A 24,854-nucleotide genomic window follows, 5' to 3' on the forward strand; every position below is an offset into this window, starting at 1 on the left:
ATTAATATTTAATTTCTGACAACAGCTGGAGTTTCAAAACAATGTTGGTTTCCCATGTTAATCTTATGGAGAAATACAAAACTTTAAAGGGCCCCAGGGCCTCACTCTCTAATTATTTTCCTAAAAGGAAAGTTTCCTGCACAACTTCACGTTATGCTCTTTCCAATGACACCAAAAACTTGTCAATCGGTTCAGTAGTTTCGGAGGAGTAATTGTCACAAAAATCCTGCTTGCGTATTAAATAAGTAATAGATATAGATTTAACACATTTTACTGGGAAAAGAGTTAGTTGAGAGTAAAACATAGAGTATCAAATGAATGTTCAAAGTTTACTAAGCACACACATAGGTCGTCTTCCAAAGAACTTTTCTTTCCCCACCCACACCGCTAAAATAAATTCACAATAACTTATTTTATACCACAACAAGAAGAAATAATTTGATTAGTTTTGTTGGATACGATAAACGCTTTAAACAAGAAGATAAAAAAAGTTGAATGAACACGTAAATAAACAGCCATCAACATAGAGCAGAGTCGAGGTAAAACACTGTGAATAAACTCATGTGATTGGACAAAAAAACATTAAAAAATAAGACAAGTCGAATGAATTTCTTTAATTAAAATATCTTCTTAATAAACTGCAATAAAGTTTAGCACTTAAAAAAATATATAATTCTCAAGTAATGGGGATAATAATCTTGATTATACATTAATTATGAAGGTATTTTTCATGTTACGCGACCAGCGAACACATAATTCTCTCTCGATCAAGACCATGTGCATGCTTAGGAAACCATGCCTTGGACTCAAGGTCAAAACCCACCGCCTACATTCAAAACTATTTATTGTTTTGCTGGAAGAAGCAGACTGGTCTATAAGTCATTTTTACACTTTATTTCTCCATAGAAACATTCTTTTTCAGTTCCCTTTACAAAAGACACTTACATAGTGTAGTACCGATAAGCAGACTTATAATAGATTTGTAATAATCTGCAAATTAGAAAAATTAGGAATCTAGATAACGTTACGACAATCATTGATTGAGACCACAAAGTCACATAATGTAATCAACTGGGTCAAATCTATTATTCCAGCAATCAACTCAATCTTTGCGTATTAGTTAAACTCAAAGTTCAATGACTATATACAGACTACATGTGAATTTTTAATCAATTTATCGTTTAGCATTTTTTTTCATTATCAAATTGTGTAGTTTCCCTTGTGAGTAGCTGCAACAGGAGCACAAAACTCTTTCTTTAAATTGTGTATTTTGGGAAAATGTATAAGATTGATAACAAAACACTTAATTTCAAAATTTCTCTCTAGACCTTTTTAAAGAGCTTAAAAAACAAATAATATAACAATAACAATAGTAACAAAAAGAAATAGTATATCAAAGTGTTTTTGTACGGTTATTGGTAACGGGGAAAAATTCAAAAAATTGTAAATTTTAAATTCCCATGTTATTCTTATGGAGTATTTTGTAAAATGTTGTAGTTTGCTTGTTTATGGGTATATTTTTATCAAACTTGGAATTTTTTTTATACTTAACTGTTAATATTTTACAAAAACACTATTTATTAGATCCCTATAGCAGCAAACCTCGGTACTCGTTAAACCTAACCTTATCAAAATAGATTTAATTGAAAATCGATTCAGACAAATGGAAATTGGCTTAGTCGGCAGGTTTGCTGCGGGGGAGGTATTCATTTTAATAATTACTAAACCATATGCAATCTTATATAACTTATTGTAAACTTTTAACTTTTTAACAGTTCTTTACGTCAGCAGCAAATGAAACTACAGTAGGGCTATTAGTACCAATGGTTTTGTATGGAGGCGCCAAGGCCACACTAAAGGAGGCGCCCACGAAATATCACATTTATTCCCTATTTAAATAGAATTAGTACTTGCACGAGAACTTATGTTGCTGCAACAGGGAGGGTAAAGAAGTGTTTTTTTTTTTTTTGTAAAATGTTAATATAGTAGGCCTATGTAGTTTAGTATGAAATTTATGCATTTTCCAAATTTGATCAAAATATGTTCATAAACAAGCAAACTAAGCACAGTTTGTTTATTCTCCTTAAGAAAAACGTGGGAATTTTAAATTTAAAATATTTTTGATTCTTCACTGAAACTATAAGGCGCATAGGAACGCTTTAATATACTTAATTACCGTATTTGATTTTTTAACTCTACAATAGCCTATGGTTTGGCAAAAGTTTGCTAAATTTTTTTCAAAATGGGAAACCTCAATTTTTACCCCATAAAACCCCCAATAAGCACCCGTTCCCGTAGTACGATCATGCTGGTTTGCGAACTCGTTCGATTAAACGTAACCAAATTTCATCAAAATCGGATCATTTTTGCTCGAGTTATCGTGCTAACGTACACATATATAAATATATATATATATATATATATATATATATGCATTTGAACGGATTGTGTTTTTGGCCTCTGAAGACCTCAAAACGAAAAATTAAATTGGTCCCGGGTCCAGGTCTTACCATGAGTACTAAGGTAATAGCTTATTCCCTATATGAGAAATACGCTAAAAACCACTATAAAAATATATCAAAGTCAAGAATTACTCTTACCAATTATTTCATAAGTTAGCCTGAAATGATTTTGCTGGTTTATTAAAAATAGATATCAGGAGTTTACGTGTCATCATTCACATGATTGAGTACCTAAAGTAAACAAATCAATGTTCAGCTATTTGTATATTCTTAAATTAAGAATTAACTGGGACGGGTGGCGTCGTCCTGTAATCCAGCTACTAGGAGGTCACGAATTGTGGATATTTATAGGGATGCACTGTGGATGCAATGCTCCCTGGTGTGGATTAACGTCCGCACTAGTGAGTACTACGACTATCCGCAGTACTATCCTGATAATTAGACCAATTCGTAAATTACAAGGAAAAAAATGTGGTTCGGATTCCACTATAAACTGTAGGTCCCTTAGTTGCCATTAGCTGTATGGGCTATTAATTAACAGCTGTGTCTAAGGAACATGTCAGCCTTAGTCACAAACAAGACTACAAGATCGCGCCACTCATCCTACACTCATCCTTCACTCATATTTGGGTTAAAATACGCACATAGTGGCATCCCCATCTTAAAATAATTTATAATTGATTAAAAACATAGCGTTAACTTAAAATATTTCCCCTCTTATCTGGAAAGTGGTAAACAAGCAAAATCAATATAAACAAGTATAAAAACAATTCATTAAGTCATATTAATTGGAGCTTTTCCATTTTGAGTGTCTCAATGATCAATCCAAAACGCCTTTTATATTTACAAACTAAATTGGAAATCTCTCTAGAAAATGTACATTTATACATACATGAGGCAATGGTCATTGGTTTGAAACCAAGATGTTGACGCTCTGCACCCCATCACCTTAGACTTCTTTCTCTTGAGGACTGGTTCATCCTCAATGGTCTTTCCATGATTCTATTCGAAAGGAAATCTCACTTCAGTTTTCAGTCGCCAATATACTTTACCTATAAAAGAAGATTTCTTATCTAAGCGAATAAAATTCACAATGGAAGTTCAAAGGACGATGCTTCCTTGAATTGACAATTGGAAAATACTATGAAAAGCTTTATTTTACTAATTACAGAAAAGCCATTCAAACAGATCTGGCAATTCTGGCTGACCCAAATGACTGTTGCTGACTGACCAAGGCAACATAATAGTCTTCAATTCAACTCAATGATACATAAAATGTTACGGCTAGCTCTAAATTAAAATGATAAAAAAGAAACGTTATAAAAACCTAGTTATAAATAATGAATACAAAGTAAATTAAATTTTAAATTATTTAAGACAATTAGAATTAAGATACCGGTACCCCAGAACTCAGACAAAGACAGGAAGAAACCTACGATTAAACAGTCCAATCATAATTTCAAGCATCTAAATTCAAAATAAGCTAATATATCTAGAAACAACACATTCAATTTAAGCTGTCTAACAAAAATCCACATCAAATTAACAACTATGGAAAATCTGGAATATCCAAAATGAAGTGTCTAAATTGTTGCAAATTCTACATTGACCAGACTGGAAGAACAATTAAATGTAGATAAAAAGAACATTTATATCCGAGCCATAAAATCGAATAATCACAGACATCTCAACGTTCTATGTATGCGGATAATACTTTAGAAAATTAGCATAACCAAGAAAAATTAAAAGAACGTGTTGAAATTCTAAATTATGAAAATGGATATAAAATAAGAAATACAAATATTTACCTACACTCAGAATAAGACGCTGACCAAATTCATAATGCAATAAAACCTATCCATCATTTGTTAAACATTAGACTTATGGCTTGCTATGATGGTTACGAGATAACAACGTAGATGTAAACAAAGAATCAAAACACATGCTATTTTTATTAGTTAAAATGCGATCTAAATACAGTACAAAGGAAAAACATTTGGGTGGAAACAATTGGTCAAAGAATATACGGTGAGTATTACAGGGCATTAGGAAAATAAGTTTCCACTGATTAATAGGTACAGTCATGATGGAACTTCCACCATGAGGTACAGTATTTTACCGATTTTCTTTATTCAAACTAAATTGGAACTAGAACAAATAATTTAAATCAGTTTTTTTACTTGCCAGCAAACTGTCAAACCAATGTTTATCCAAAGCTACGAACAGGCTATTACAAGAACGAGGTTTTACTATTGACTGAAAACAGATACTGGTTTATTTGAAGCATGATTCGTTCTGGAAATGTGCGCTTATGTTAATTAAAGTTTTATTAGCATATCAAATAATGTTGATCTAAATGGGGAATATTGTAACAAGCGCTTTAAATCAGCCATTTTAACTAAATAACAGTTGTGAAATCAATAGCTATTTGTGTGGTAAGAGCGTAAAGTACGTCGCCGCTCGAGAACTGGAGATGGCCGCACCACAGAGGAAAGAACAATAATATTATTATTATTTGCTCTGTGACTGTGAGCCACACACGAAGCCGAGTGCGGGGCGCTGATTTTTTATTTCAGGATTAGTGTTGCCTACAGTATTATTTTGAGGCTTCTGATTGGCTGAGGGAACATCTTTACCGCAACGATACGGTTGATGTCAATGGCCTCGGAGGTGTAGTGGATAGAGTGTTGGACTGATGATCCGAAGGTCCAGGGTTCGAATCCTACCCGTAGCACTATTTTTATTGGATTTTTTCATTATCAACAAGTTTGGTTGGTTTGGTTAGGTTATGACGGTTTAATTTTATAATTAAAACATTATGAAATTGAATTTGACCCATTTATAGTTTTATTTTATGAACAGAATAATTTTTTTCGGTTAAACCTTCATTTGATTTTTCATTGTTGGCAAGTCTGGTTAGTTTGGTTAGGTTATGATAGTTTAATTTTATAATAAAAAAATTATAAAATAGGGTTTGAGGCATTTATAATTTTATTTTATGAACAGAACTATTTTTTCGATTAATAAACCTTCATTAGATTTTTTCATTGTCAGCACGTTTGGTTGGTTTGGTTAGGTTATGACGGTTTAATTTCATAATAAAAAAATATAAAATTGAATTTGAGGCATTTATAATTTTATTCTATGAACAAAAATAATTTTTCAATTACTAAACCTTCGTTATAGGCAATCAGAAGCCTCTAAATGACACTGTTGGCAAAATTAATCCTGAAAAAAAAATTGTGCGTGCGGGGCTATGTACATTTCGAGAACGGCGAATAGGTATTGCGTGCATGCTAGTTGCTAGTTGCATGGTAGAAATCCACTAACTATTGTCAATTTTATGTGAATATGTTACACTTAGTGACAACATAATTTACATAGATATAGGACTGTATAGTGTAAATAAGGCAGAGTTTTAATTGATTCAAATTGTGTCAAATTCCTACGGGGAAACTTTGGACCTTTGCCTTTGGCACGGTTCCCAACCCCTGTCGCATTGCCCCCCTTTCAGATATATTACTCTGAATATCTATCAGGAATATGTGAAAAATCTGTATTTTTAGTTGCCCGATTTTATTTTTGTTTTAGGGTATTTCCCATATAGGGGATGTTAATGAATTTCTACAGTATATTGAGAATAAGCTGATGTCCCTAGAGACCAAAACACCATCCGTTCAAATATATATTGTGTGTGTCCGTTAGCACAATAAATCGAGCAAAAATCATCCGATATTGATTAAATTTGCTACAAACGTGTTTAAACCTACATTTATTCGAATAAGATCGTGAACCAGCATGCTAGGACTATGGGAACGGAGATTTGTGGGATAAAGAAGATGTTTTTTTCTAATTTTTGACCACCAAACGTAGAATTTCCCAATTTTTCAAACATTGTTTAAAGCTTACGAAACACAAATAGACTAACTGTTTATGGATATATTTTAATCAAACTTGTCCAATATGTGCGGGACGAGCGAAGGTCTTGTACTTAGCTCCTGCTTTTGTTTTACAAATACTCCTCCTGAACGGCTGTAGCGATCCACACGAAATTTAGCACACTCATAGTAACCAACTATGGGATGGAATGGTATAAATCTGAAATGGTATAAATCAGACAACAGGACTTACTCTACGTGAATTTAAGCTTTTAGAAATTTAACATGAGCCTTTGGGTATTTTGGTCACCATGACAGTTTGCGGTACAACAATAAAAAACTAAACAAAATAAGAGTCGTAACATGTTGAGCATAATTTACTACAAAATAAATAACCAATTTGGGTTTATCCGCCATATTATTTTAAATACTGCGGTCGTTTCATTTATGTGAACCAAATAAAGTAAAAACTTGAAAACAAGACTCTCATAGGGATTATAAAATAAGACTTGTTATCATGGTTGACTTCTTATCGAGGTTTGCAATATATGTGATTAGGGGTAAAATAATATCAAGGGGTTTTGAAATGGCCCTTCAAGGGCACAGAAAACATACTACTAAACCAAAAGTAGTATGTTTTATGTGTCAAGGGTGACTTGTTATCGAGGGTCTTGTCTTGGTCTTGTTGTCGACGTTGAAACGTTCTACCTAAGGGAGTATGTTTTATCTATGGTTCTACTAACCACAGTTAATATAATACTGTAATTGTCTGGTTTCCGTATTCTCTGTGGTAATACCATTGACTTTGATAACACAAGTAGACATCTCATTTGTGTGGTGCAAACTACACTCATCTCCATTCATACTTGGCTTAAAATACCTACCTTTGTATGATAGCTATTTCAAAGAAAAAGTATTAAAGCAATATAGGCTACCATTGAATTTGGATATTGCAAGAAGACATCTCGTTGGTTTGAACAAAATTTTCCATTGAACAGACTGGATTATTGACTATGGATATTGATATTGGATATTGTATGTAGACATCTCATTTACGTGAACGACGCAGCATTGATTTTGGATACTTAGTTTATTTTACCACTATTTTATTTACATAGATTTGTGAAAATCAAATCAGGAAAATCGCTCAATATGATGCTTTACTGCGGTGGGGGTATTTTAGTCTTATAAAATTTAGGCCACCCTCATGAATGATTAGGAAAGATCAATGATCAATAAACAAGGAAAGGTGTTTTTGTTCTTGGTAAATTTGTGAATTCCATCCAATAAATAAGTTATTTAGTGTTTTTTGAAAATGGTCAATAAAAATCTTGATCTTGAATCTTGATAGCAATCTTATGTGCAAAAGTTTTAAATATTCAAAGGATTCAAAGGCATTCCGGCTATATCATGAATTGTTCGCTTCATCAATGCAGTATGGTGTTGAGCTTTGGGGAGGTATTTCAGGTATGGAGTCTGTTTTTAAATTACAAAAAAATATCTTAGAATCATGACAAATTCTAAACCTAGAACATCCTGTAAATCTATTTTTAGGGAACTCAAAATTTTAACACTACCATCTATGTACATTAGTAAATGTCTGTTTTATGACAAATCTAATTTTAATATGTTGATGGAAGATCAACATATCTATATGATTAATACGCTACACGAAACTTTGTCGGTTGAACTCCTCCGCCATTTCTTAACCGATTTTATCCATTGACGTCTCATTGGAAAGAGCGTGTCGCGTAGATTTGCAAACTGGCCTTACATTTTTGAAATAGTCCCTTGGGCTCTGCCACAGCCACCTCAAGATCTGCCCCAGTGGCTTTGAAAGTTCCCATGTTATCCTTATGAAGAACATAATTGTTTACATTTTGATCAGATGTATAATTTATTGCTGTTATTTATTTTTCAATTCAATGAAAGGCTCTGAGTACATTTATTTACTACTAGCAGAGTACCCGTCCTTCGTACGGGGTTGGAATATAAGTAAAAAATGCTTATTGCAGTTATACTCAAGCTTTGCGTTTGCAATAAGGGAGGACACAGTTTGATAAAATTTGCTTTTTTAAATTTACAGTATTCTATAGTATTACACATCTACCATAGCCATAATGTTCTACCACTTCACCTAAACAATAGAGAAAAATAAATTATCAACAATTCGCAAAATATCACAAATTATTCATGAAATGAAAAACATAAACATAACTGTAAACAATCCTACTTTGACAGTTCTCATTGCGAATCACGCTGCTTAGTTCAAACATAGACAAAAGTTGTCTATGGTTCATAGTGGCGTCCCCATCTTAAATAATTGATAATTGATAATTGATAAATTAGCTGTTTTCATAAATGCAAAAAAATATAGTGCTGCACCCTGTTGGTAAATCTTATAACTTTTTAATGCTTTTCCATATCATAGAACCATAGACTAACCAACACAAGTAGACTTCTCATCCCATTGTAAATTTTGAAGCACGTTTTTCATGTCTAGTTCATGTACGTGTCACAAAGGCGCTAGTGTCGACGAAACTTTGTTTCTATTATTTTAGTTTTAATTTCTTGATTTCTGCTTTACTGTTTGGTTATATAACTAGGGGACAAGTTATTGTTTATGATTAGATCGTATTATTTGGTTAAACAAGGTTTTAAATGGCTGTAATAACGGGGAAAAAATTGTAAACAAAACACGACCTCTACATAAACCGTACAGAACTAACAATAAAATTGTCTTCAGCTGTTCCATAAGGATGAGAAATCTACTAAGGGAGTATGTTTTATCTATGATAGAACCAAAGTATTTTAGTTGAAACAGCTGACTAAATTCTTTAATTCCCTTTAAATATGAATACTCATAAGGTTAACATGGGGAATTACAGAGCCACTGGGGCGGAGCCCGAAAGGATTTTTGAGATAAGAATATGCCTATATGTTAATCGGGAATGTAAGCTATCATCATGCCAAATTTCAGCCCAATCCGTCCAGTGGTTTATGCGTTATTGAACTTCAAACAAACAAACAAACAAACACACAAACTTTCACATTTATAATATTAGTAAGATTTGAGTTTGTGTAAACATAACCCCCAAGACGGATCGTGTTAGTATGGTTGTATCTTAAATTTGTGTGTATACAGTTGTTTTGTGTAGCTATATAATTTGTTTATTTGTTGTTATTTCTTTTTCACCACACTATGATGTTTTTGGCTGTATTACATCCTGTTAATTGGTGGCTGAAAGTTACGTTTTGCTGGCCATGCCAGCTGTCATCGTAATTTGGGGACCAAGCAGTTTTTTACATCCCGGGGCTGCAAAATCAGCCGGCTTTGTCATCAGCCGTCAAAGAGTCACTTTAGGCCCTAGTTCACAATTATCAGACTAGGAACAGAAATGATTTCCAGTTTCCTATTCATAGATTAAGTTCCTTTGAAAAGTTGCCTCAGTATTTTGGGGAAAAATATATAATAAGCTACCAAACAGAATAAAGAATATTGATAATGATCTTAAGTTTAAGAAAGAAGTTCAGTCCCTGCTGCTAAACAAAGTATACTAATGTATAAATAATTTTTTATGTGACACTTTGTAATATTATGTAAATATGTTAATGTATATAAAATTAAGGCATTCGATTAAGTTTTTGCCGAAAATTGTATCATATACAGTATATATTTTGCTTTTAGTTTTTAAGATGTTGACATATCACCTGTTTTACCAGCTGTGCTGGGGAGGAACAGGAAAATGTATTGTTGTGACGAATTAATTAAGAATCTGAATCTGAGGCTTGAAACAATTCAACGCGTTTTACCAAGAATTAAAGGACGGTAGGTAGCATAATTAATTACTGTATCGTAATCGTTTTGTATCTTTTATTTAACAGAATAGTAAAAATAATCAATACTTTTCAATAATCAATGAATTTGCATTTTTTAGGGCTGCAGCAGACCTTTTCTTTGGTGGGGTTGTGTTGATGATTAGTTAACATCAGCATGTCATCGCGATCCAAAGAGAAGATGGCGGCTGCCTTCCGGAAACTTTTTCGGTCAACGGAAAAAATGGCCGACGGCGAAGGAGGTGGAAGTAGTGGTCAAGCCAAAACTGGAGGTAATTTTTTAGATAATTCACTATTTTTGTAACAACAGTCCTAAAATTTGTTCAGTTTTTTTAGAGTTCAAGGAGTTAAGACATATGAATCAAGATTTTTTGTTTAAAATCTTATGATTTTCACAATTTGGTAGGCCTACCTATTTCCTAACCTATAGATATAGGCTACTATTCTAAAGCCGGGTTTACACTATGTAGCAAAACCTGTTATAACTTAATAGGAGATTTGTGTAACATCTAGCAATATTATTATATTATGTAAAATTTGCTTGAAAGAGTAAAGGTAACTTTTCAAACTTGCTATAAGTTATGTAGCAGATCCTACTAAGTTATATTTAAGTTAGCAACAAGTGTGCTATCCATCAGGAGTCGGTAAAGATCAAAAGAAACACGTGCTACATCTTATTGCTTTATATAGCAATGATACCCATATATTTTTTTCTAGTAGGCTATCTGTGCTTATATATAGCATTTAGGCCTATGTAGTGTCATCAGATCACAGTTGTCTATGTACAGACATTTTTGCTCGGGCTCGACGATCTTTGTTTATAATAGGGCTGGAAAGTGACAGTGCGTGGGATCGGGATGCTATCATAAACTTTGTGGTCACGTAAAATGTTTTTGAAGCTACCATCGCACCTTGTTTCGCGTATTGATGATGTATCGTCATCATTAAGGTCCCGTAGTAAATCTGTTTCACTGTAATTTCTTGAAGCAAGCGACGATCAAACCTAAAAACTTCGCTTCCGCCTCTGACTTCCTAAGAACCATAAGTATCTAGGCTAGCAGGGCACCGGAATCACTAAAATTGTCTGTAGGCCTAATAATTTGTTTTTTAAATCTAGGCTAGCAAAAGTTAGCCTATATAAGTTAGGTAGCAATGTTATATAGCAAAATAGCAAAACTTATATATAACAATGTTATTTAGCAGTAATACCGGTAATATAATAATAATAGGCTAAATACCTTATTTACGTCTTCAATCCTAGTAGTCTTTTTATGATTACTAAGTTATAGTTTCGGAGCTAACAGCTCCATTGTCAAATCTTCTTGCCTGAATAGGTTTGGATTTTGTTGAATTTTTGAAGTCTATGCTGCGGTAGGTCAATGCTGTGTTTGATGCGAGTGTTGTAAGAGTGTTGCTCTTGTCATAGGGTTGGGGATTGTTGTCTAGCCAGGATTATGGTTTCATAGTCATAGATACTAGAGAGAGTAAAATTAGACTGAAGATTTTAAGCTGGGTAAGGTAAAAAAAGGTTTGCAGTGCTCCGAGGGTTGTAGGCTCAGTATTGTTCTCAGTGTCTTCTTTTGTCGAACCAGGATGAGATCCATGTTCTTCGCTTGTATGGATTCCCAGGCAACGATTCCATAAGTTACCGCAGATAAGAAAATAGTGAGTGATATGCCAGAATTGCAGTATTTTCATCTGTTATTGCTCTAATTCTTCTAATTCTAATTGGTGAGTTGTAGCTAATTTTTGCTGAGATGGTGGGTGTGATCTTTTCAACTCAAGTTTTGGTCTACGATAACTCCCTAGAAATTGGTTGATGTAGTGATGTGAATCTTCAATCCTTGTCACTCCTCTTCGGTTCTAGAGTCGAAAAAAGCATAATTTTTCTGGCTAAAAACAGTGAATTTTTATGCATTTAGTCTTTCCTTAGTAAAGTTAAAGAATATTTCACTTTTAAACCAATAATATTACGTGAATAACTTATGTTAGGACAAAAATTGAATTTTAACCCTTTCAGACCCGGGAATCTGAGTCATCTCAACCGCTTTAAGTCCTGAGCAAATTTTGAATAAATGTTGGTTTTTAACCTAAATTTTAAATACTAAAATTATTGATTTCAGTAGGTTTGTTTTAAAGACAGAACCTTCATAATACCATATTAACCATTTCAGTTTCAGCAATAATTAGCATTATATATGTTTAAAAACATAAATAAAACAGTCATTAGCCTTAACAGTTGCCTCTTTCTCCTATCTTGCCGTGACATTGCAACAAAACAATCAGTGTTACCATGAGACATGAAGGCAGACTGCAAAACAAAAATTCCCAGCTGATCTCCATAACCTACACAATCGTTGCGTACAGGTCTGAGCAACAGAAAGATCCAGAAACTTAAAAAAAAGAAAATAAACATCTAACCTACACAATCGTTTTGTTTAGGTTGTCAGGACTTAAACATTTACCTACACAAATGAGTGTGCTGGGTCTGAAAGGGTTAAAACAACAGAATAGTAGAGGTTAAACTATCTACAACAACAACAGTGGAAGAGTACACAATGTATAACACATGTTTTTGATAATAATTGTTCAAATGAATTTGAAGTTACAGGTACGGTAATTTGGTATTACAGTCACAGTCTTCCCCTCTAAAAAGAGAATAGGCAGACCAAATAATTCACTTATTTAATCTAACAAATATTGGCTGACGAAACCTTGTTCAACTTGTGGATGAAATCTTGGTGTAGAATAAGTTTATTCATAGTTAACTGGTGGCGCTAGTGTAGGTAATTGGATTTATGGATTTTGCTGGAGTAGAGTATTCAAAGTAATCGGGAGCAGGAGTCGTGTACTAGAATTGGATCAGTAGTACAATCTTTGTTTTGAGAACTGTCGGCACTAAAGGTTTCACAGCTGGGTATAAGTAGGCCTACAGGTAGGAGACAGCCGGGGCTGGTAGTTTGTATGTTACAGTACTGGTTTAATGGCTTTAGGTAGGTTAGAGGTTGAACTCGAGAGTGGAGAATAGCCGTGCACTATCTGTTGTAAGGTTTAGTTACGAACTAATTAGAAACAAGTGTTAGCAACCAAGTTCAAACATTTTGTTCCAAACTTTGGTGTAAATGCGTCTTTAAGATCTCACGTAATGCGTATGCTACTTGGCTTTTTGCTTGAGCTTCCCTTGTTTGCCTTGCTATAAGTTATAACATGGTGTGTACATATTTTGAAAAAGTGTACCTATTAATTATCCTATCTGCCAAAACAATTTTTCCCTATTATCCTTTTATTTATATTCTAGTATTGAAACAGATCTTCCTATACTAACGCCCACCACGAATTCAAACAAAGCACAATGTAGCCTACGAACAACAAAGAAACTATAGGCTACTAATTTTCTATTAAATGTGTTTTAGGCTCACCAGCGAGACGTTTGCTCAACAGGCATCGAGATATCGTCACGCCAGCGGAACCTGGACCCCTCGACAACCCAAGTCCGAGGACCTCGAGTGGCCTCTTCAAGAAGAAAACTCCTGCAATGCCTCAACCTGACTCCACCCCTCATGAGAAGAAGGTCAGAACGCGACGGCTCATGAAGGAGTTGCAGGAAATTCAGAGGAATGAGAAAAAGGATGATCCTGTATTCACAGTAAGATTATTGGAATATTTCTATGACTTCATTCCCATATTTTTCAAGGGAACGGTAATATTGTTACTGTTTTGTTATCATTGTGAATGTAGCCTAACTGTAATTGTACCTACTCTGTTGACGGTTCAATTCAACTATGTTAAATTCCTTTGTAAAATTCCCCCATTTATTTTAGTGGAGTGAGTTGTTTTATTAGAGCAGTTTCAGTCTCAGATATCTCAGACTCAAGTTCATTGTACGTGTCATTAAATGTATGGAAAGTAAATAAAAGAAACATCTATAACACTTAAAACATATATTTACGCTTATACTGTTACTCACAAGATGGTAAATATACATAAAAGATGGTAAGTGGTTAACCACTTGTACTGTTACTCACGTGACGGCAAATATACATCAAAGATCGTAATTGGTTATCTATCTTGTGAGTGACTGTATAAGTGGTTAACCACTTGCCATCTTTTATGTATATTTACCGTCTTTTGAGTAACAGTACAAGTTAAGCGTAATTAAGTGTTATGAGACGTTTCTTTTATTTACTTTCTGTGCTTAAATATCCAAAAGTCAATGCTGGGGTCCTGAAATTGCTGTAAAGGTAGGACAGAAAGAAAAAAGATAACTACAACATGGAAATGAGATTGCTACTACCTTTGATTAATGATACAACTGGACATTCCATCCCCATGTTTAAGTTGTCACCAGTTTTAGCGAATTTCCCTACATGGAAGTAGCAATTACCGTAGGTCTCATGGTAAGACCTTGGCCCGGGACCGAATTACTTTTTCATTTAGATGTCCCCAGAGTCAAAAAACACCATTCGTTCAAATTTTTATGTATGTATATTTATACATGTGTGTCCGTCCGGCGTAATTTTTGTCCAATTTTGATAAAATTTGGTTTGAAGGTGTAAGGCGGGATAAACTTGAATGAGATCGCAAACCAGCATGATCGGACCATGGGAACGGGGTTTAACGGGGGGGGGGGGGGGGGGGGGGTTTATGGGGTTAAAATGGGGTTTTCTAATTCTTACCCTTAAAACACAAAATTTTACAATTTTTCTCCAGACCTTTTTAAAGAGCTTAAAAAACAAATCATTTAGTATAGTATCAATGTGTTTTTGTGCAGTGATTGGTTATGTAGAATATTTAAAAATTGTTAATTTAAAATTCCCATGTTATTCTTATGGAGAATATTATAAAATGTTGTAGTTGGCTTGTTTATGGATATATTATATTTTTATCAAACTTGGCGGATTTATTTATTTCATGCTATTAATATTTCAATAAAAAACACACTTTATTAGTTTCCCTGTAGCAGATAACCTAGGTACTCGTTAAACATAAATGTTGATTTAATAGATTAATTGAAAATCAATCCAGGCAAATGGAAATTCGCTTAGTCCGCAGGTCCGCTGCAGCGGGGTATTTATTAAACATTTTTGTAATTTATGTGAGCCACAAACTGATAGTGCTGATCTTAATTAGCCTACTAAATTCTGTTGAATACAAGAATTTTTTACCAAGTCAAACTAATGGAATGAGCTGTTGTTTTGTGAGCTATAGTACTGTAACTGTTATGACCATCAACTTGGCCAGCAACTTGAAGTAAGGTAGAAAATAGACCATTAGCTCATTCTGTGACTGGCTCTAGACACTAGTGGATTCTGTGACTGGCTCACACAACTAGTTTCCAACTAAAATTGGTGACAGCTGGTCCATATAGATGGGATGCCTACTTCAGTATCCAATAGTCAGATGCTACTTACTACTCTGTCAAAGCTAAAAAGTTAACTTGTTTGCAGGTAAGCCTAGTGAATGACAACCTGTTTGAATGGCATGTTCGCCTCTATCGTATCGACCAGGAGAGCGACTTGGCCGCAGACATGCGTGAACACAATGTCTCACACATCCTCCTTCACATCACCTTCCCTGACAACTTCCCCTTCATGCCACCCTTCATGAGGGTCATCTCCCCCAGGATAGAGAGAGGCTTTGTCATGGAAGGTAATTAATGTAGTCACATTATCTGTGTTTGTCTATTTTTGTGGATAGTTTGAAATCCTGTTTAACATTATTTGTAGCTTGTTTGATTTAGTCTTTATCGTCATACAAAGATACAACTTGCTGTATTGTCATACTTCAAAAACAAGGTCCGCTGTTTTTATTACACATGTTTGCATTACGGAGCTAAAACGTCTTTTTTTCTGAGAGTGAGCTGGATTTGAGGACATTAAAAAAAATTGTTTGTCACATAGGCCAGAAGTGTTATTTTAGCCCTCGCTCTTTTTCCGAATTCTGTAGGACATAGCTAATTCAAATCGTTTACTATTTATATTTCCAAAATTGTGTTCTGAAACTTTCACATTCGAACAATTCATACCCAGTTTTGAGGTATTATTTCTTCTTTTTTATACAACTAACTAATCAATTTTTTTATATAACTAACTACAGTAGACTCTCTCTTATCTGGACTCCTCGGGACCGAGGCCAGTCCGGATAACGGGTTTTCCGGTTAAACCGACGTCCCCAAAACTCGTTAAAACGGACTGTTTACTGTGATATTTGACTTAAATTTATGAGAGCATTGTATTTAGACATGAGATCACTGATCTCAAATCTTCCCACGAGAACAGTCGTTTCAGTACTTCCCACGAGAACAGTCGTTTCAGTACTTCCCACTACCTGCCGATTTAGTCCGGTTAAACCAATGTGCTGATAAAAATTGTCCGGTTAAAGAGATGTCATTTCCGCAGAGTGTAGTCCGGTCAAACCGATGTCCGGTTAAAAGGTGTCCGGATAAGAGGGAGTCTACTGTAAATCAATTTTATTTTATGTGATTTAATTATTTTACCAAACGTGTTTGTAACCTCCGTATGTCAGCTAATTGAGCTGGTTAGCTGTTCAGCTAATTCAGGGCTACATGGTGACTATTGGAGATGGCTGTTTAGCGATGTATTTTTATCATTATTATGTTGTATTTCAAAATCAGTGTGGCTAATCAAGGGTTAAAATTAGAGATATTCCGATTCCTGATACCTTCGATACCAGTGGTATCGATGAATCGCCAATACTCGATACTTCGCTTCATTGTACACGATACCAATTCTGAAAAGGGAGGTTAATTATGATGCTAAACTTAACTGACGTCGAAGGTTGTAAAGAGTGGCACATCATAGTTTATTTGGAATACTCTGATGTCAGTTAATATAAATAATTCTAAGTTCATTATCGCACATTCATAATAATTTTTATAATTAAAAATAGCTCCCTTTTGCATTTTACAAGAATGATGTGTTCAACTGACAAATAGTAGAACAGAACTAACTGTAGTTGAATGATAGAGGCTTATCACTTACCGCCATGTTGTCACATCAAGGGCAATGTTGCCAGATGATACAAGCATTGAATACCTATATAAATATAATACACACAAAGTGTATATAGTCAATGGTACTTAGTATAACTCGCGTTTTCTAACTCGTAATAGAGTTTATGTACAATTCATTAGCAGCTTAAGAGCTCAATAACTTGCTGATCATAGTGTATCATACTGATGCGTACGAGTTTGTAGGCGCTAAGTTTTGTTTGTTATTTTTATATGTGCGTGATCAATGCCCCAGCTTACTTATACTATACTAGGGGCCACGAGAGTCTGCAGTTGGCGGGGGGGCCCGCGAGCTATGGGTGCCCGTGAGCAGAGAAAACGTATTGGTTATAGTAGTATGTTTTCTGTGCCGTGAGCCCTGACTGGGATTTTTTCGGAAATTTTACCGGGGCACCGGCCCGCAATTGTGTGACAGGCTCAGCCACACGGGCCCCCTATCATAACAATATTTATATGAAAATGACCATATTTTTTTTTTATGCCGAAACTTTGTTAACCCCAGTAAGAGCACTAGGACAAGTAGTTTACAACAGCTTAACTGACACTATTATTTGGCCGATCGATATAAACTCTCTACCAACCTTAGTAAAAGAATTGTCATCAGTCATACAGGTTGCATCAACAGTCCTTATGGACTGCGTGAAGGCGCTATATAGGGCTGTATTTAGAACCAATGTGTCCCCGGCCTAGGAGGATAAAACATTAATGGTGGGGCACACCAGAGAGGGCCCTCAATGCTGATTTAACTTAATGAACTTGACAATTTTTTACGATCAAATCGGTGAATTAACCTAGGTGCCTGATGCACTAGCTAATAAATAATTCCATTCTTTCATTGACGCTGAAGAAGGATTTTCATTTCACTTCATTTCTTACTATTAGGAGGCTGCTCTTTAGATTTGTTTACTTCGAGTCAGGTAAAAAATTTTACTTACTTTTAGGCCTCGGGCCAAATCAGAGCGGTTCAAAATCGGTTTGCTTTGGAAACTGTTGATTTTTATATAATGTCGATTTTCGAGCCGAGCACTCGAGCTGTATATAAGCTTGAGGGATCAAGCACAAAGTCAGAAAATCAAGCTCAAGCCGAATTTCTCAGTACAATAATGCAAAATTAAAATTAAAACTTTTATGTCTGCGAGGATCACGCTCACGAAATTGAAAGATTAGGCCTACGTTTTTGCCGCGATCGTGGATATCGACGAGAACATTTCCCCGCGGGTGACAATGACGATGTCTCCGCGGCCACAGGAGACGTTCAATATTTTGCCGGATTGCGGAAGACGTTATTGACGTTTTTCTGCGAGCGAGATATATTTGGGATTTTACCGCGATTGGGGAAAAAATTATTTCCCCGTCACCACGGGTCGCGGGGCGGGAGATTTTAGGGATTGGGCCGTGAACGCGGGAGACGATAATGTTGTTATCTGATGATGTCATAGGTCATTTTGCCGCGATCATGGAAGACGATGATGACGCCTCGGGAGACGCCGTACCAAGCTAAAGTGCAAGTTTGGGTGGTAATACATGTGATATAATATTTTTTAAGATTATTGGGAGGGGGCCCGGTGAACAAACTTGCGGGGGGGCCCGCGGGCTCTTGTCCACTGTCCATGACTTTTATGTGATTTTTTTAGTAATTTAAGTGATATTGATGGTGACAATATTGAAGATGACTTTGATATTGACTTTGAGTCTATAACACTAGCAATATGGAACATTCATTGTAGGCCTAGATGTATGAATTCTTATGCAAACAAAAAACTCAGTGAACATTTTAGGCCTACCTAAACCGGTGATTGTTGTCTCAATTTAATTTAATAAAATATGTTAAAATGTATGCCTTCTTGAAGTATCTTATTTTCCTTATAGGCTAACCTAATAATCTATGTAGCCTAACCTTAATCAATAGCAATGCAGTTATCTTATTGTATAATGATTAAATAAAAATAACATAGGGATAGCGAGAAGCACACATAAGTTATATGTGTTATTAAATGAATTTTTAACAGGTATCTGTATCGAGTGCGGAATCGAGAATCGAAACTAAAGTTGTGGAATCCATATTGGAATCAACCAATTCAAGGATCGGCCCACCACTAGTTAAAATTTAAGAAAAAGTCTGGTAACCAAAGTAAAACTATGATTTAGATAAATAATAAATAATAAAAAATAAACACTTGACTGACTGAGTGCAAGCATAATCTCTTTATTTTATTATCATATTTCATGTCTACCATATATTTTATTTATTCCATTATATCTTTATTAGGTGGTGCCATCTGTATGGAGCTGTTGACTCCACGAGGTTGGGCGAGTGCTTACACTGTTGAAGCATTAATAATGCAGTTTGCTGCTAGTATAGTCAAAGGACAGGTAAGGATTCGTTTCTTAACTCTGTATAAAAGAGTAGCTAATTTTCATTTAGATGAGCTTTACCTAAATCTTTTATTTCCAATCTATAAAAACATATATTAGTGTAAAAAAAGATTTCTGTCAACACACCAACTATGCAACTAGGTGTTGTAGCATGTTTTTTTTATCTCATATCAACTATTTCAGTTACAAAAACGAAGAGAGAAAATAGAATTGAAGACCGTACCACACTCGTTGAGTCTTTAAGCTGTCTTTTAGGCAGTCTTTAGAATGAAAAAAAAAACTGCTGAAGCTGTTGGATATAGAAATGATGCCTACTTCAGTATCCAAAAAGTCAATGTAACTTCACAATGCAACTGAATGTTTTACAGTTGATTTTCAATGTACGAAGTAGCAGTAGCCACAAAGTAGACTATGATGATCAAGTATTCATTGCTGCAATTTCAGGAAGATCCTTATGGCATGCTGAATGTAATGGCCTGTTGTATGATGGAATATAGACATCTCGCTCTCACACTGTACGATTACATCTGCTATTATAATACTGTAAAACCAAATTGAACTAAGGTTCATTTTAGGCATAGTGAAAACATTTAAGCTGGAATATTTAAACTTCACCTTCCACCATGAGTTCTTTTTTCGTTGACTTTAATGATGAAATAGATCATTTGCTTAAAGCATTAGTTTTTATTTTTATACATTTTGTTCGGTTAATTTATTGTTGAATGAATTTGTAAACCACTATGTTCAGAGATTTATGGAACAGATGCCAAGATTTAGATACTGATAAACGCTTCATAATTTGAAAGTTTGAAGAATTCTGAGTATCAATTATGTTGCAGGGAAGAATAGCGAAGAAAACAAAAAGCAGTAGTAAGGACTTCAGTCGACGTTCAGCAGAGGAATCGTTTCGCAGTTTGGTCAAAACTCACGAAAAATACGGCTGGGTTACACCACCTCTCTCAGATGGTTAATTGGATCAAAACCCATAGGGGTTCAAAAGGCATTTTATATGTTGCATCATATGCGCATCGGTTACCAAGCATCGACTTAACTTGCCACATCAAAGACAAATGGGTTATTTAAAGAGGCTATTCTAGTCAATAATTGATTTTACTCAAGAACAACCCAGTAACAGTAACCCAGATATTATTAATTAACAATATTTAATTATTTTTGTTCCTTATTCCTCACACACATCTCATTTACTCGATAGTTTAAACGATTCCTACATTCCAATATGATGCAGCATGTGAGTTTCAGAGTTAGTTTTTCCAGTATATTTCGACCTGTACTATTTGTGTGCCAAAAATTAATTGGTAATGTCTTTCAGATTTATCTTAGTAGGATACCGTGTCGATTATTGTGCATTCATCTCTGAGACTTAAACTATGCCAAAAAGTGTATTGACAAAACTGTATCCATGTACATTTTCGATTTATTAAAGTTTAAGCACTTAAAATTGGATAAACTTTGTTTCATTTTTATTTTTTAATTATTTCAAACCAAATTTGAATAGTAAGAATACTATTCAACTTGTAATATTATAACGTGAACTCAAAGTCTAAACAATATTTTATTTGTTTTAAATTTACTCCTGCTTGAGAACAAATTCAAAACAACCATAGTTTCTAATGTGTGTCGTACTTAGAGCTTTTTTTAAGATATCTACTAAAAAAAAATGAACTTGATCTCTTAGTTTAGGAACAACGAGAAACCTGAGTATTTTTCACTTGTGTTTTTACTGATTTTCATCTTAAAGTTTAGACTTCTTTTTATAATTTGTGTGAGTGTTAAGCTTAAAGGTCTACAAGGTATGAAACTTTCATTAGTGATTTATGTTGAATAACATATAGGGTATGGAAATTGCACAAATTAAAATTGATAATACAAAACAAAAACTTGCAGGATATGTTTATTAGATATACTGAGGTTTTATAAGATTGATTGAACCGTTTGTAGTTAGATGTTGAATTTTTAAATTTTCTGCTAAATAATCTGATAAATTTGATAGTACGTCCAGGGTTGACATCTGCCCCTGCTCAAAGATTCCTCCCATTCCGTGTGATATATTTGTTAACTGTAGCATATTAGCTTAGCTCTAGATTTACTGTTTGGTAAGTGTCTTTGTATTTTAATATCTAAAAAGAAAAAAAACGTCCATCTTAGACCGAATGTGCTTAAAATATGAAACTGTTATACAATGTTTCATTTTGGTTTACAATAAAAAAAGAACGTTAATTTGGATTAAAAAAGTATTTTCTGTTGGTTTTACCTCATTGATAAAATAAATGTGTTAAATATTTGATCCATTTTGTGTGTGTTTAATAGTTTAGTTTAAGAAAATGCAGAAGATTTTTTTTCAGTTGATTTTATAATTCTTTTATACATTGATTCAAGTTTTTATTTTAGATCCTGTATTAATTTGTGTACTTATTTTTCTTCGGTTAAAAGTAATCAGATTTTTGTTCTTGAGTTACTTTGTGTTCTCATAAATAATTTATGAACTAACTATACAAATAAATTTGAATCAATCAATTTACTGTGTTAAGATGTAAATGACATGATTTAAAAAGACAATATGTATTAGTCTTATAAAATGTTTCCCTTGATAGAATAGATTTATGTGCAGTCAGTCATACCACATGTTTCTGTACTACGTTCAACTATTCTCATTTTCAATAATTGTATACTCGAATCGTTGAGTAGGATCCTGATTCTTTTATAATAATGAAGTGTTTATAAATGTTACCTAAAATCAAATAAAAAGAGAAAAGTAATAATGCTGTAGGTTTTTATTTTCCGGGGTTTACCTGTTACGGCTGTATGGCCGTTTTTAAGTGTGTGAACCATTTACAAATATTTAATAACAGACATATTTTAGAGTTTGTGATATAGTTCCTTCCATGAAGTCCCGTAGTGGTTTGTTCCTTATGGAAATATTATTTTTGAATTAGATTAGAGGTAAACAATGCATACACTCTAGGGTGTGCATATTTAAAGACGATGAATGGGTTGACAGCTTTGTTACTGACTAACAGCTTGTTCTCATCAAGAACACGCCTGGGTAGGTATTCTCCCCAGTGTTTATAGAGGAACGAATTTGGGGGAAGAGATTAGAACTTCCTCTTGACCTAGGAAAAATGTGGAAGATATGTTGTTGAGTAAACAAATTTGCCATATAAATTAGTTAAGCAGGTAATGAAATGGTTATTTGTGTAGTTACACAACATACCAAGCATTGACACACCACTCTGTATAACAATAACAAAACAGCAATAATAATGGTAGGTTTGTTTTGTGTTAAAGTATCTGTTTTGATTTTGGTTTAATAACATAAGTGTTGAGAGAGCAAAGTGGCACTTAGCTGCACACGAGAGCAATGTTGTCCTCGCCCGCGGCTCGTGCGGAATGATCTCGAGCCAAATGGAGATGAGTGTAGGATGAGTGGCACGATCTTGTAGTCTTGTTAGTGACTAAGGCCGACATATTCCCTAGACACAGCTGTAAATTAATAGCCCATACAGCTAATGGCAGCTAATAACCATGATTACTAGAAAAATACAGGTATGGATCATAAACATAAACAAATGACGTTGTTGGCCCCAATCCTATACTAATAGCATTGAACATTATGTTTTGGCAGTTCCATTTAAGCAATGTTAAATAATGTTTATTTTCGGGCCAAAATCGTCATTTGTTTATGATCCATACCGGTGCTAATAACTCTTATAGCTAGATTGCTTGAAAACGTGATTACGGTTCTTATTTTTACACATGCACCCCCACTCCCACTGGCATACTGGACTACACTAGGGATGCGGCCTCATGTCTGCCAATTGAGCTGGAGTGAGCGATATAAACAATAAGTACCTTATTTACAAATAGGCTACAATCCATATACACTAGACTCCGTATCTGGACACGTTTTAACCGGACATTGGTTTAACAGTACTACGCTCGGCAGAAATGACATCTTTTTAACCGGACAATTTTTATCAGCACGGTTAAACCGGACTAGATCGGCAGGAAGTGGGTGGTGGCGGTGCTGACAAGACCGTTCTCGTGGGAAAGATATTAGACCAGTGTTCACATGTCTAAATATAATGCTCTCTGAGTTAAACAGTCCATTTTTACCAGTTTAAAAGGACGTCGGTTTAACCGCTAAACCCGTTATCGGGACTGGCCTCCGAATAAGAGGGATTCTACTGTACCCAACCCAAGCCAAGAGGGAGCCCAAAGTACACATGAGAAAACTAAAAGTCAAACCACACTCTCATAAACCTTATACTTAAAGTGTTTGTCATGACGCGCAAAACTATTAAGGTCATAATTTATTCCTTTCTAAAGGGAACTTCCCATATACTGTATATACAGGGTGTCCCGGAACTCTCTACCAATATTTTAGGGCATTGTTCCTGGGTAAGAAACATATCTAAATATCATATTTAAATCGTCCGGAAGTCCTTAGTTACTCAGATAGCCGCCATTTTGTTTTTTTTCACTTATTAATTTTTTTCTGAAAATTGGTTTAACATACGAAGTTGAAACTTTGCACAAACATTTATGACAACTAGACAAAGCTACAAAAAAATTATGACGATTTTTCAAATTCATGAAACAAAATGGCGGCTGTTTAAAATTTTGTTTCTTAAATTACTCGAAAACCGTTGATTTTACAAAGATTTTACAAGAATAACTTTTTCAAGGCAATTTTATTACAAATCGATCAACACCTTAACCTTTAAGATCGAACAGGTATTAACTGAGATAAGGCAGTTTTAGTGATACGTGACCGCTGGAGGTTAGTTGCAGCGCATGCTGAAAGCGGTCACGTATCACTAAAACTGCCATATCTCAGTTAATAGTCGTCCAATCTTTAAGATTAAGGTGTCGATCGATTTGTAATAAAATTACCTTAAAAACGTTATTCTTTAAAATTTTTGTAAAATCAACGGTTTTCGAGTAATTTAAGAAACAAAATTTTAAACAGCCGCCATTTTGTTTCATGAATTTGAAAAATCGTAATAATTTTTTTGTAGCTTTGTCTAGTTGTCATAAATGTTTGTGCAAAGTTTCAACTTCGTATGTTTAACCAATTTTCAGAAAAAAATTAATAAGTGAAAAAAAACAAAATGGCGGCTATCTGAGTAACTAAGGACTTCCGGACGATTTAAATATGATATTTAGATATGTTTCTTACCCAGGAACAATGCCCTAAAATATTGGTAGAGAGTTCCGGGACACCCTGTATAATGTTAAAGATACCTCAGC

General features: G+C 34.4%; 1 protein-coding gene across 3 annotated transcripts in view; it reads left to right on the forward strand.

Annotated features, from left to right (window-relative positions):
• Positions 1-22,363, forward strand: part of LOC129001400 (ubiquitin-conjugating enzyme E2Q-like protein 1) — a 52,639-nt gene extending 30,276 nt beyond the window's left edge. For 2 of the 3 annotated variants that reach the window (XM_054428654.1, XM_054428655.1), the window contains 5 exons: positions 10,279-10,449; positions 13,591-13,823; positions 15,625-15,826; positions 19,477-19,580; positions 20,423-22,363. In XM_054428654.1, the coding sequence (XP_054284629.1) occupies positions 10,335-10,449; positions 13,591-13,823; positions 15,625-15,826; positions 19,477-19,580; positions 20,423-20,554 (786 nt within the window). In that variant the 5' untranslated portion in view covers positions 10,279-10,334 and the 3' untranslated portion in view covers positions 20,555-22,363. Of the gene's footprint in view, positions 1-10,150; positions 10,170-10,278; positions 10,450-13,590; positions 13,824-15,624; positions 15,827-19,476; positions 19,581-20,422 lie in introns of those variants that run through there. The other variant, XM_054428656.1, reaches the window with a different exon arrangement.
• The last annotated feature ends 2,491 nt before the right edge of the window (positions 22,364-24,854 follow it).

The sequence above is a fragment of the Macrosteles quadrilineatus genome, unplaced genomic scaffold (genome assembly GCF_028750875.1).
Source record: "Macrosteles quadrilineatus isolate MER2022 unplaced genomic scaffold, UCM_ALF_1.0 Scaffold_8__2_contigs__length_117827958, whole genome shotgun sequence".
Classification (NCBI taxonomy): domain Eukaryota; kingdom Metazoa; phylum Arthropoda; class Insecta; order Hemiptera; family Cicadellidae; genus Macrosteles; species Macrosteles quadrilineatus.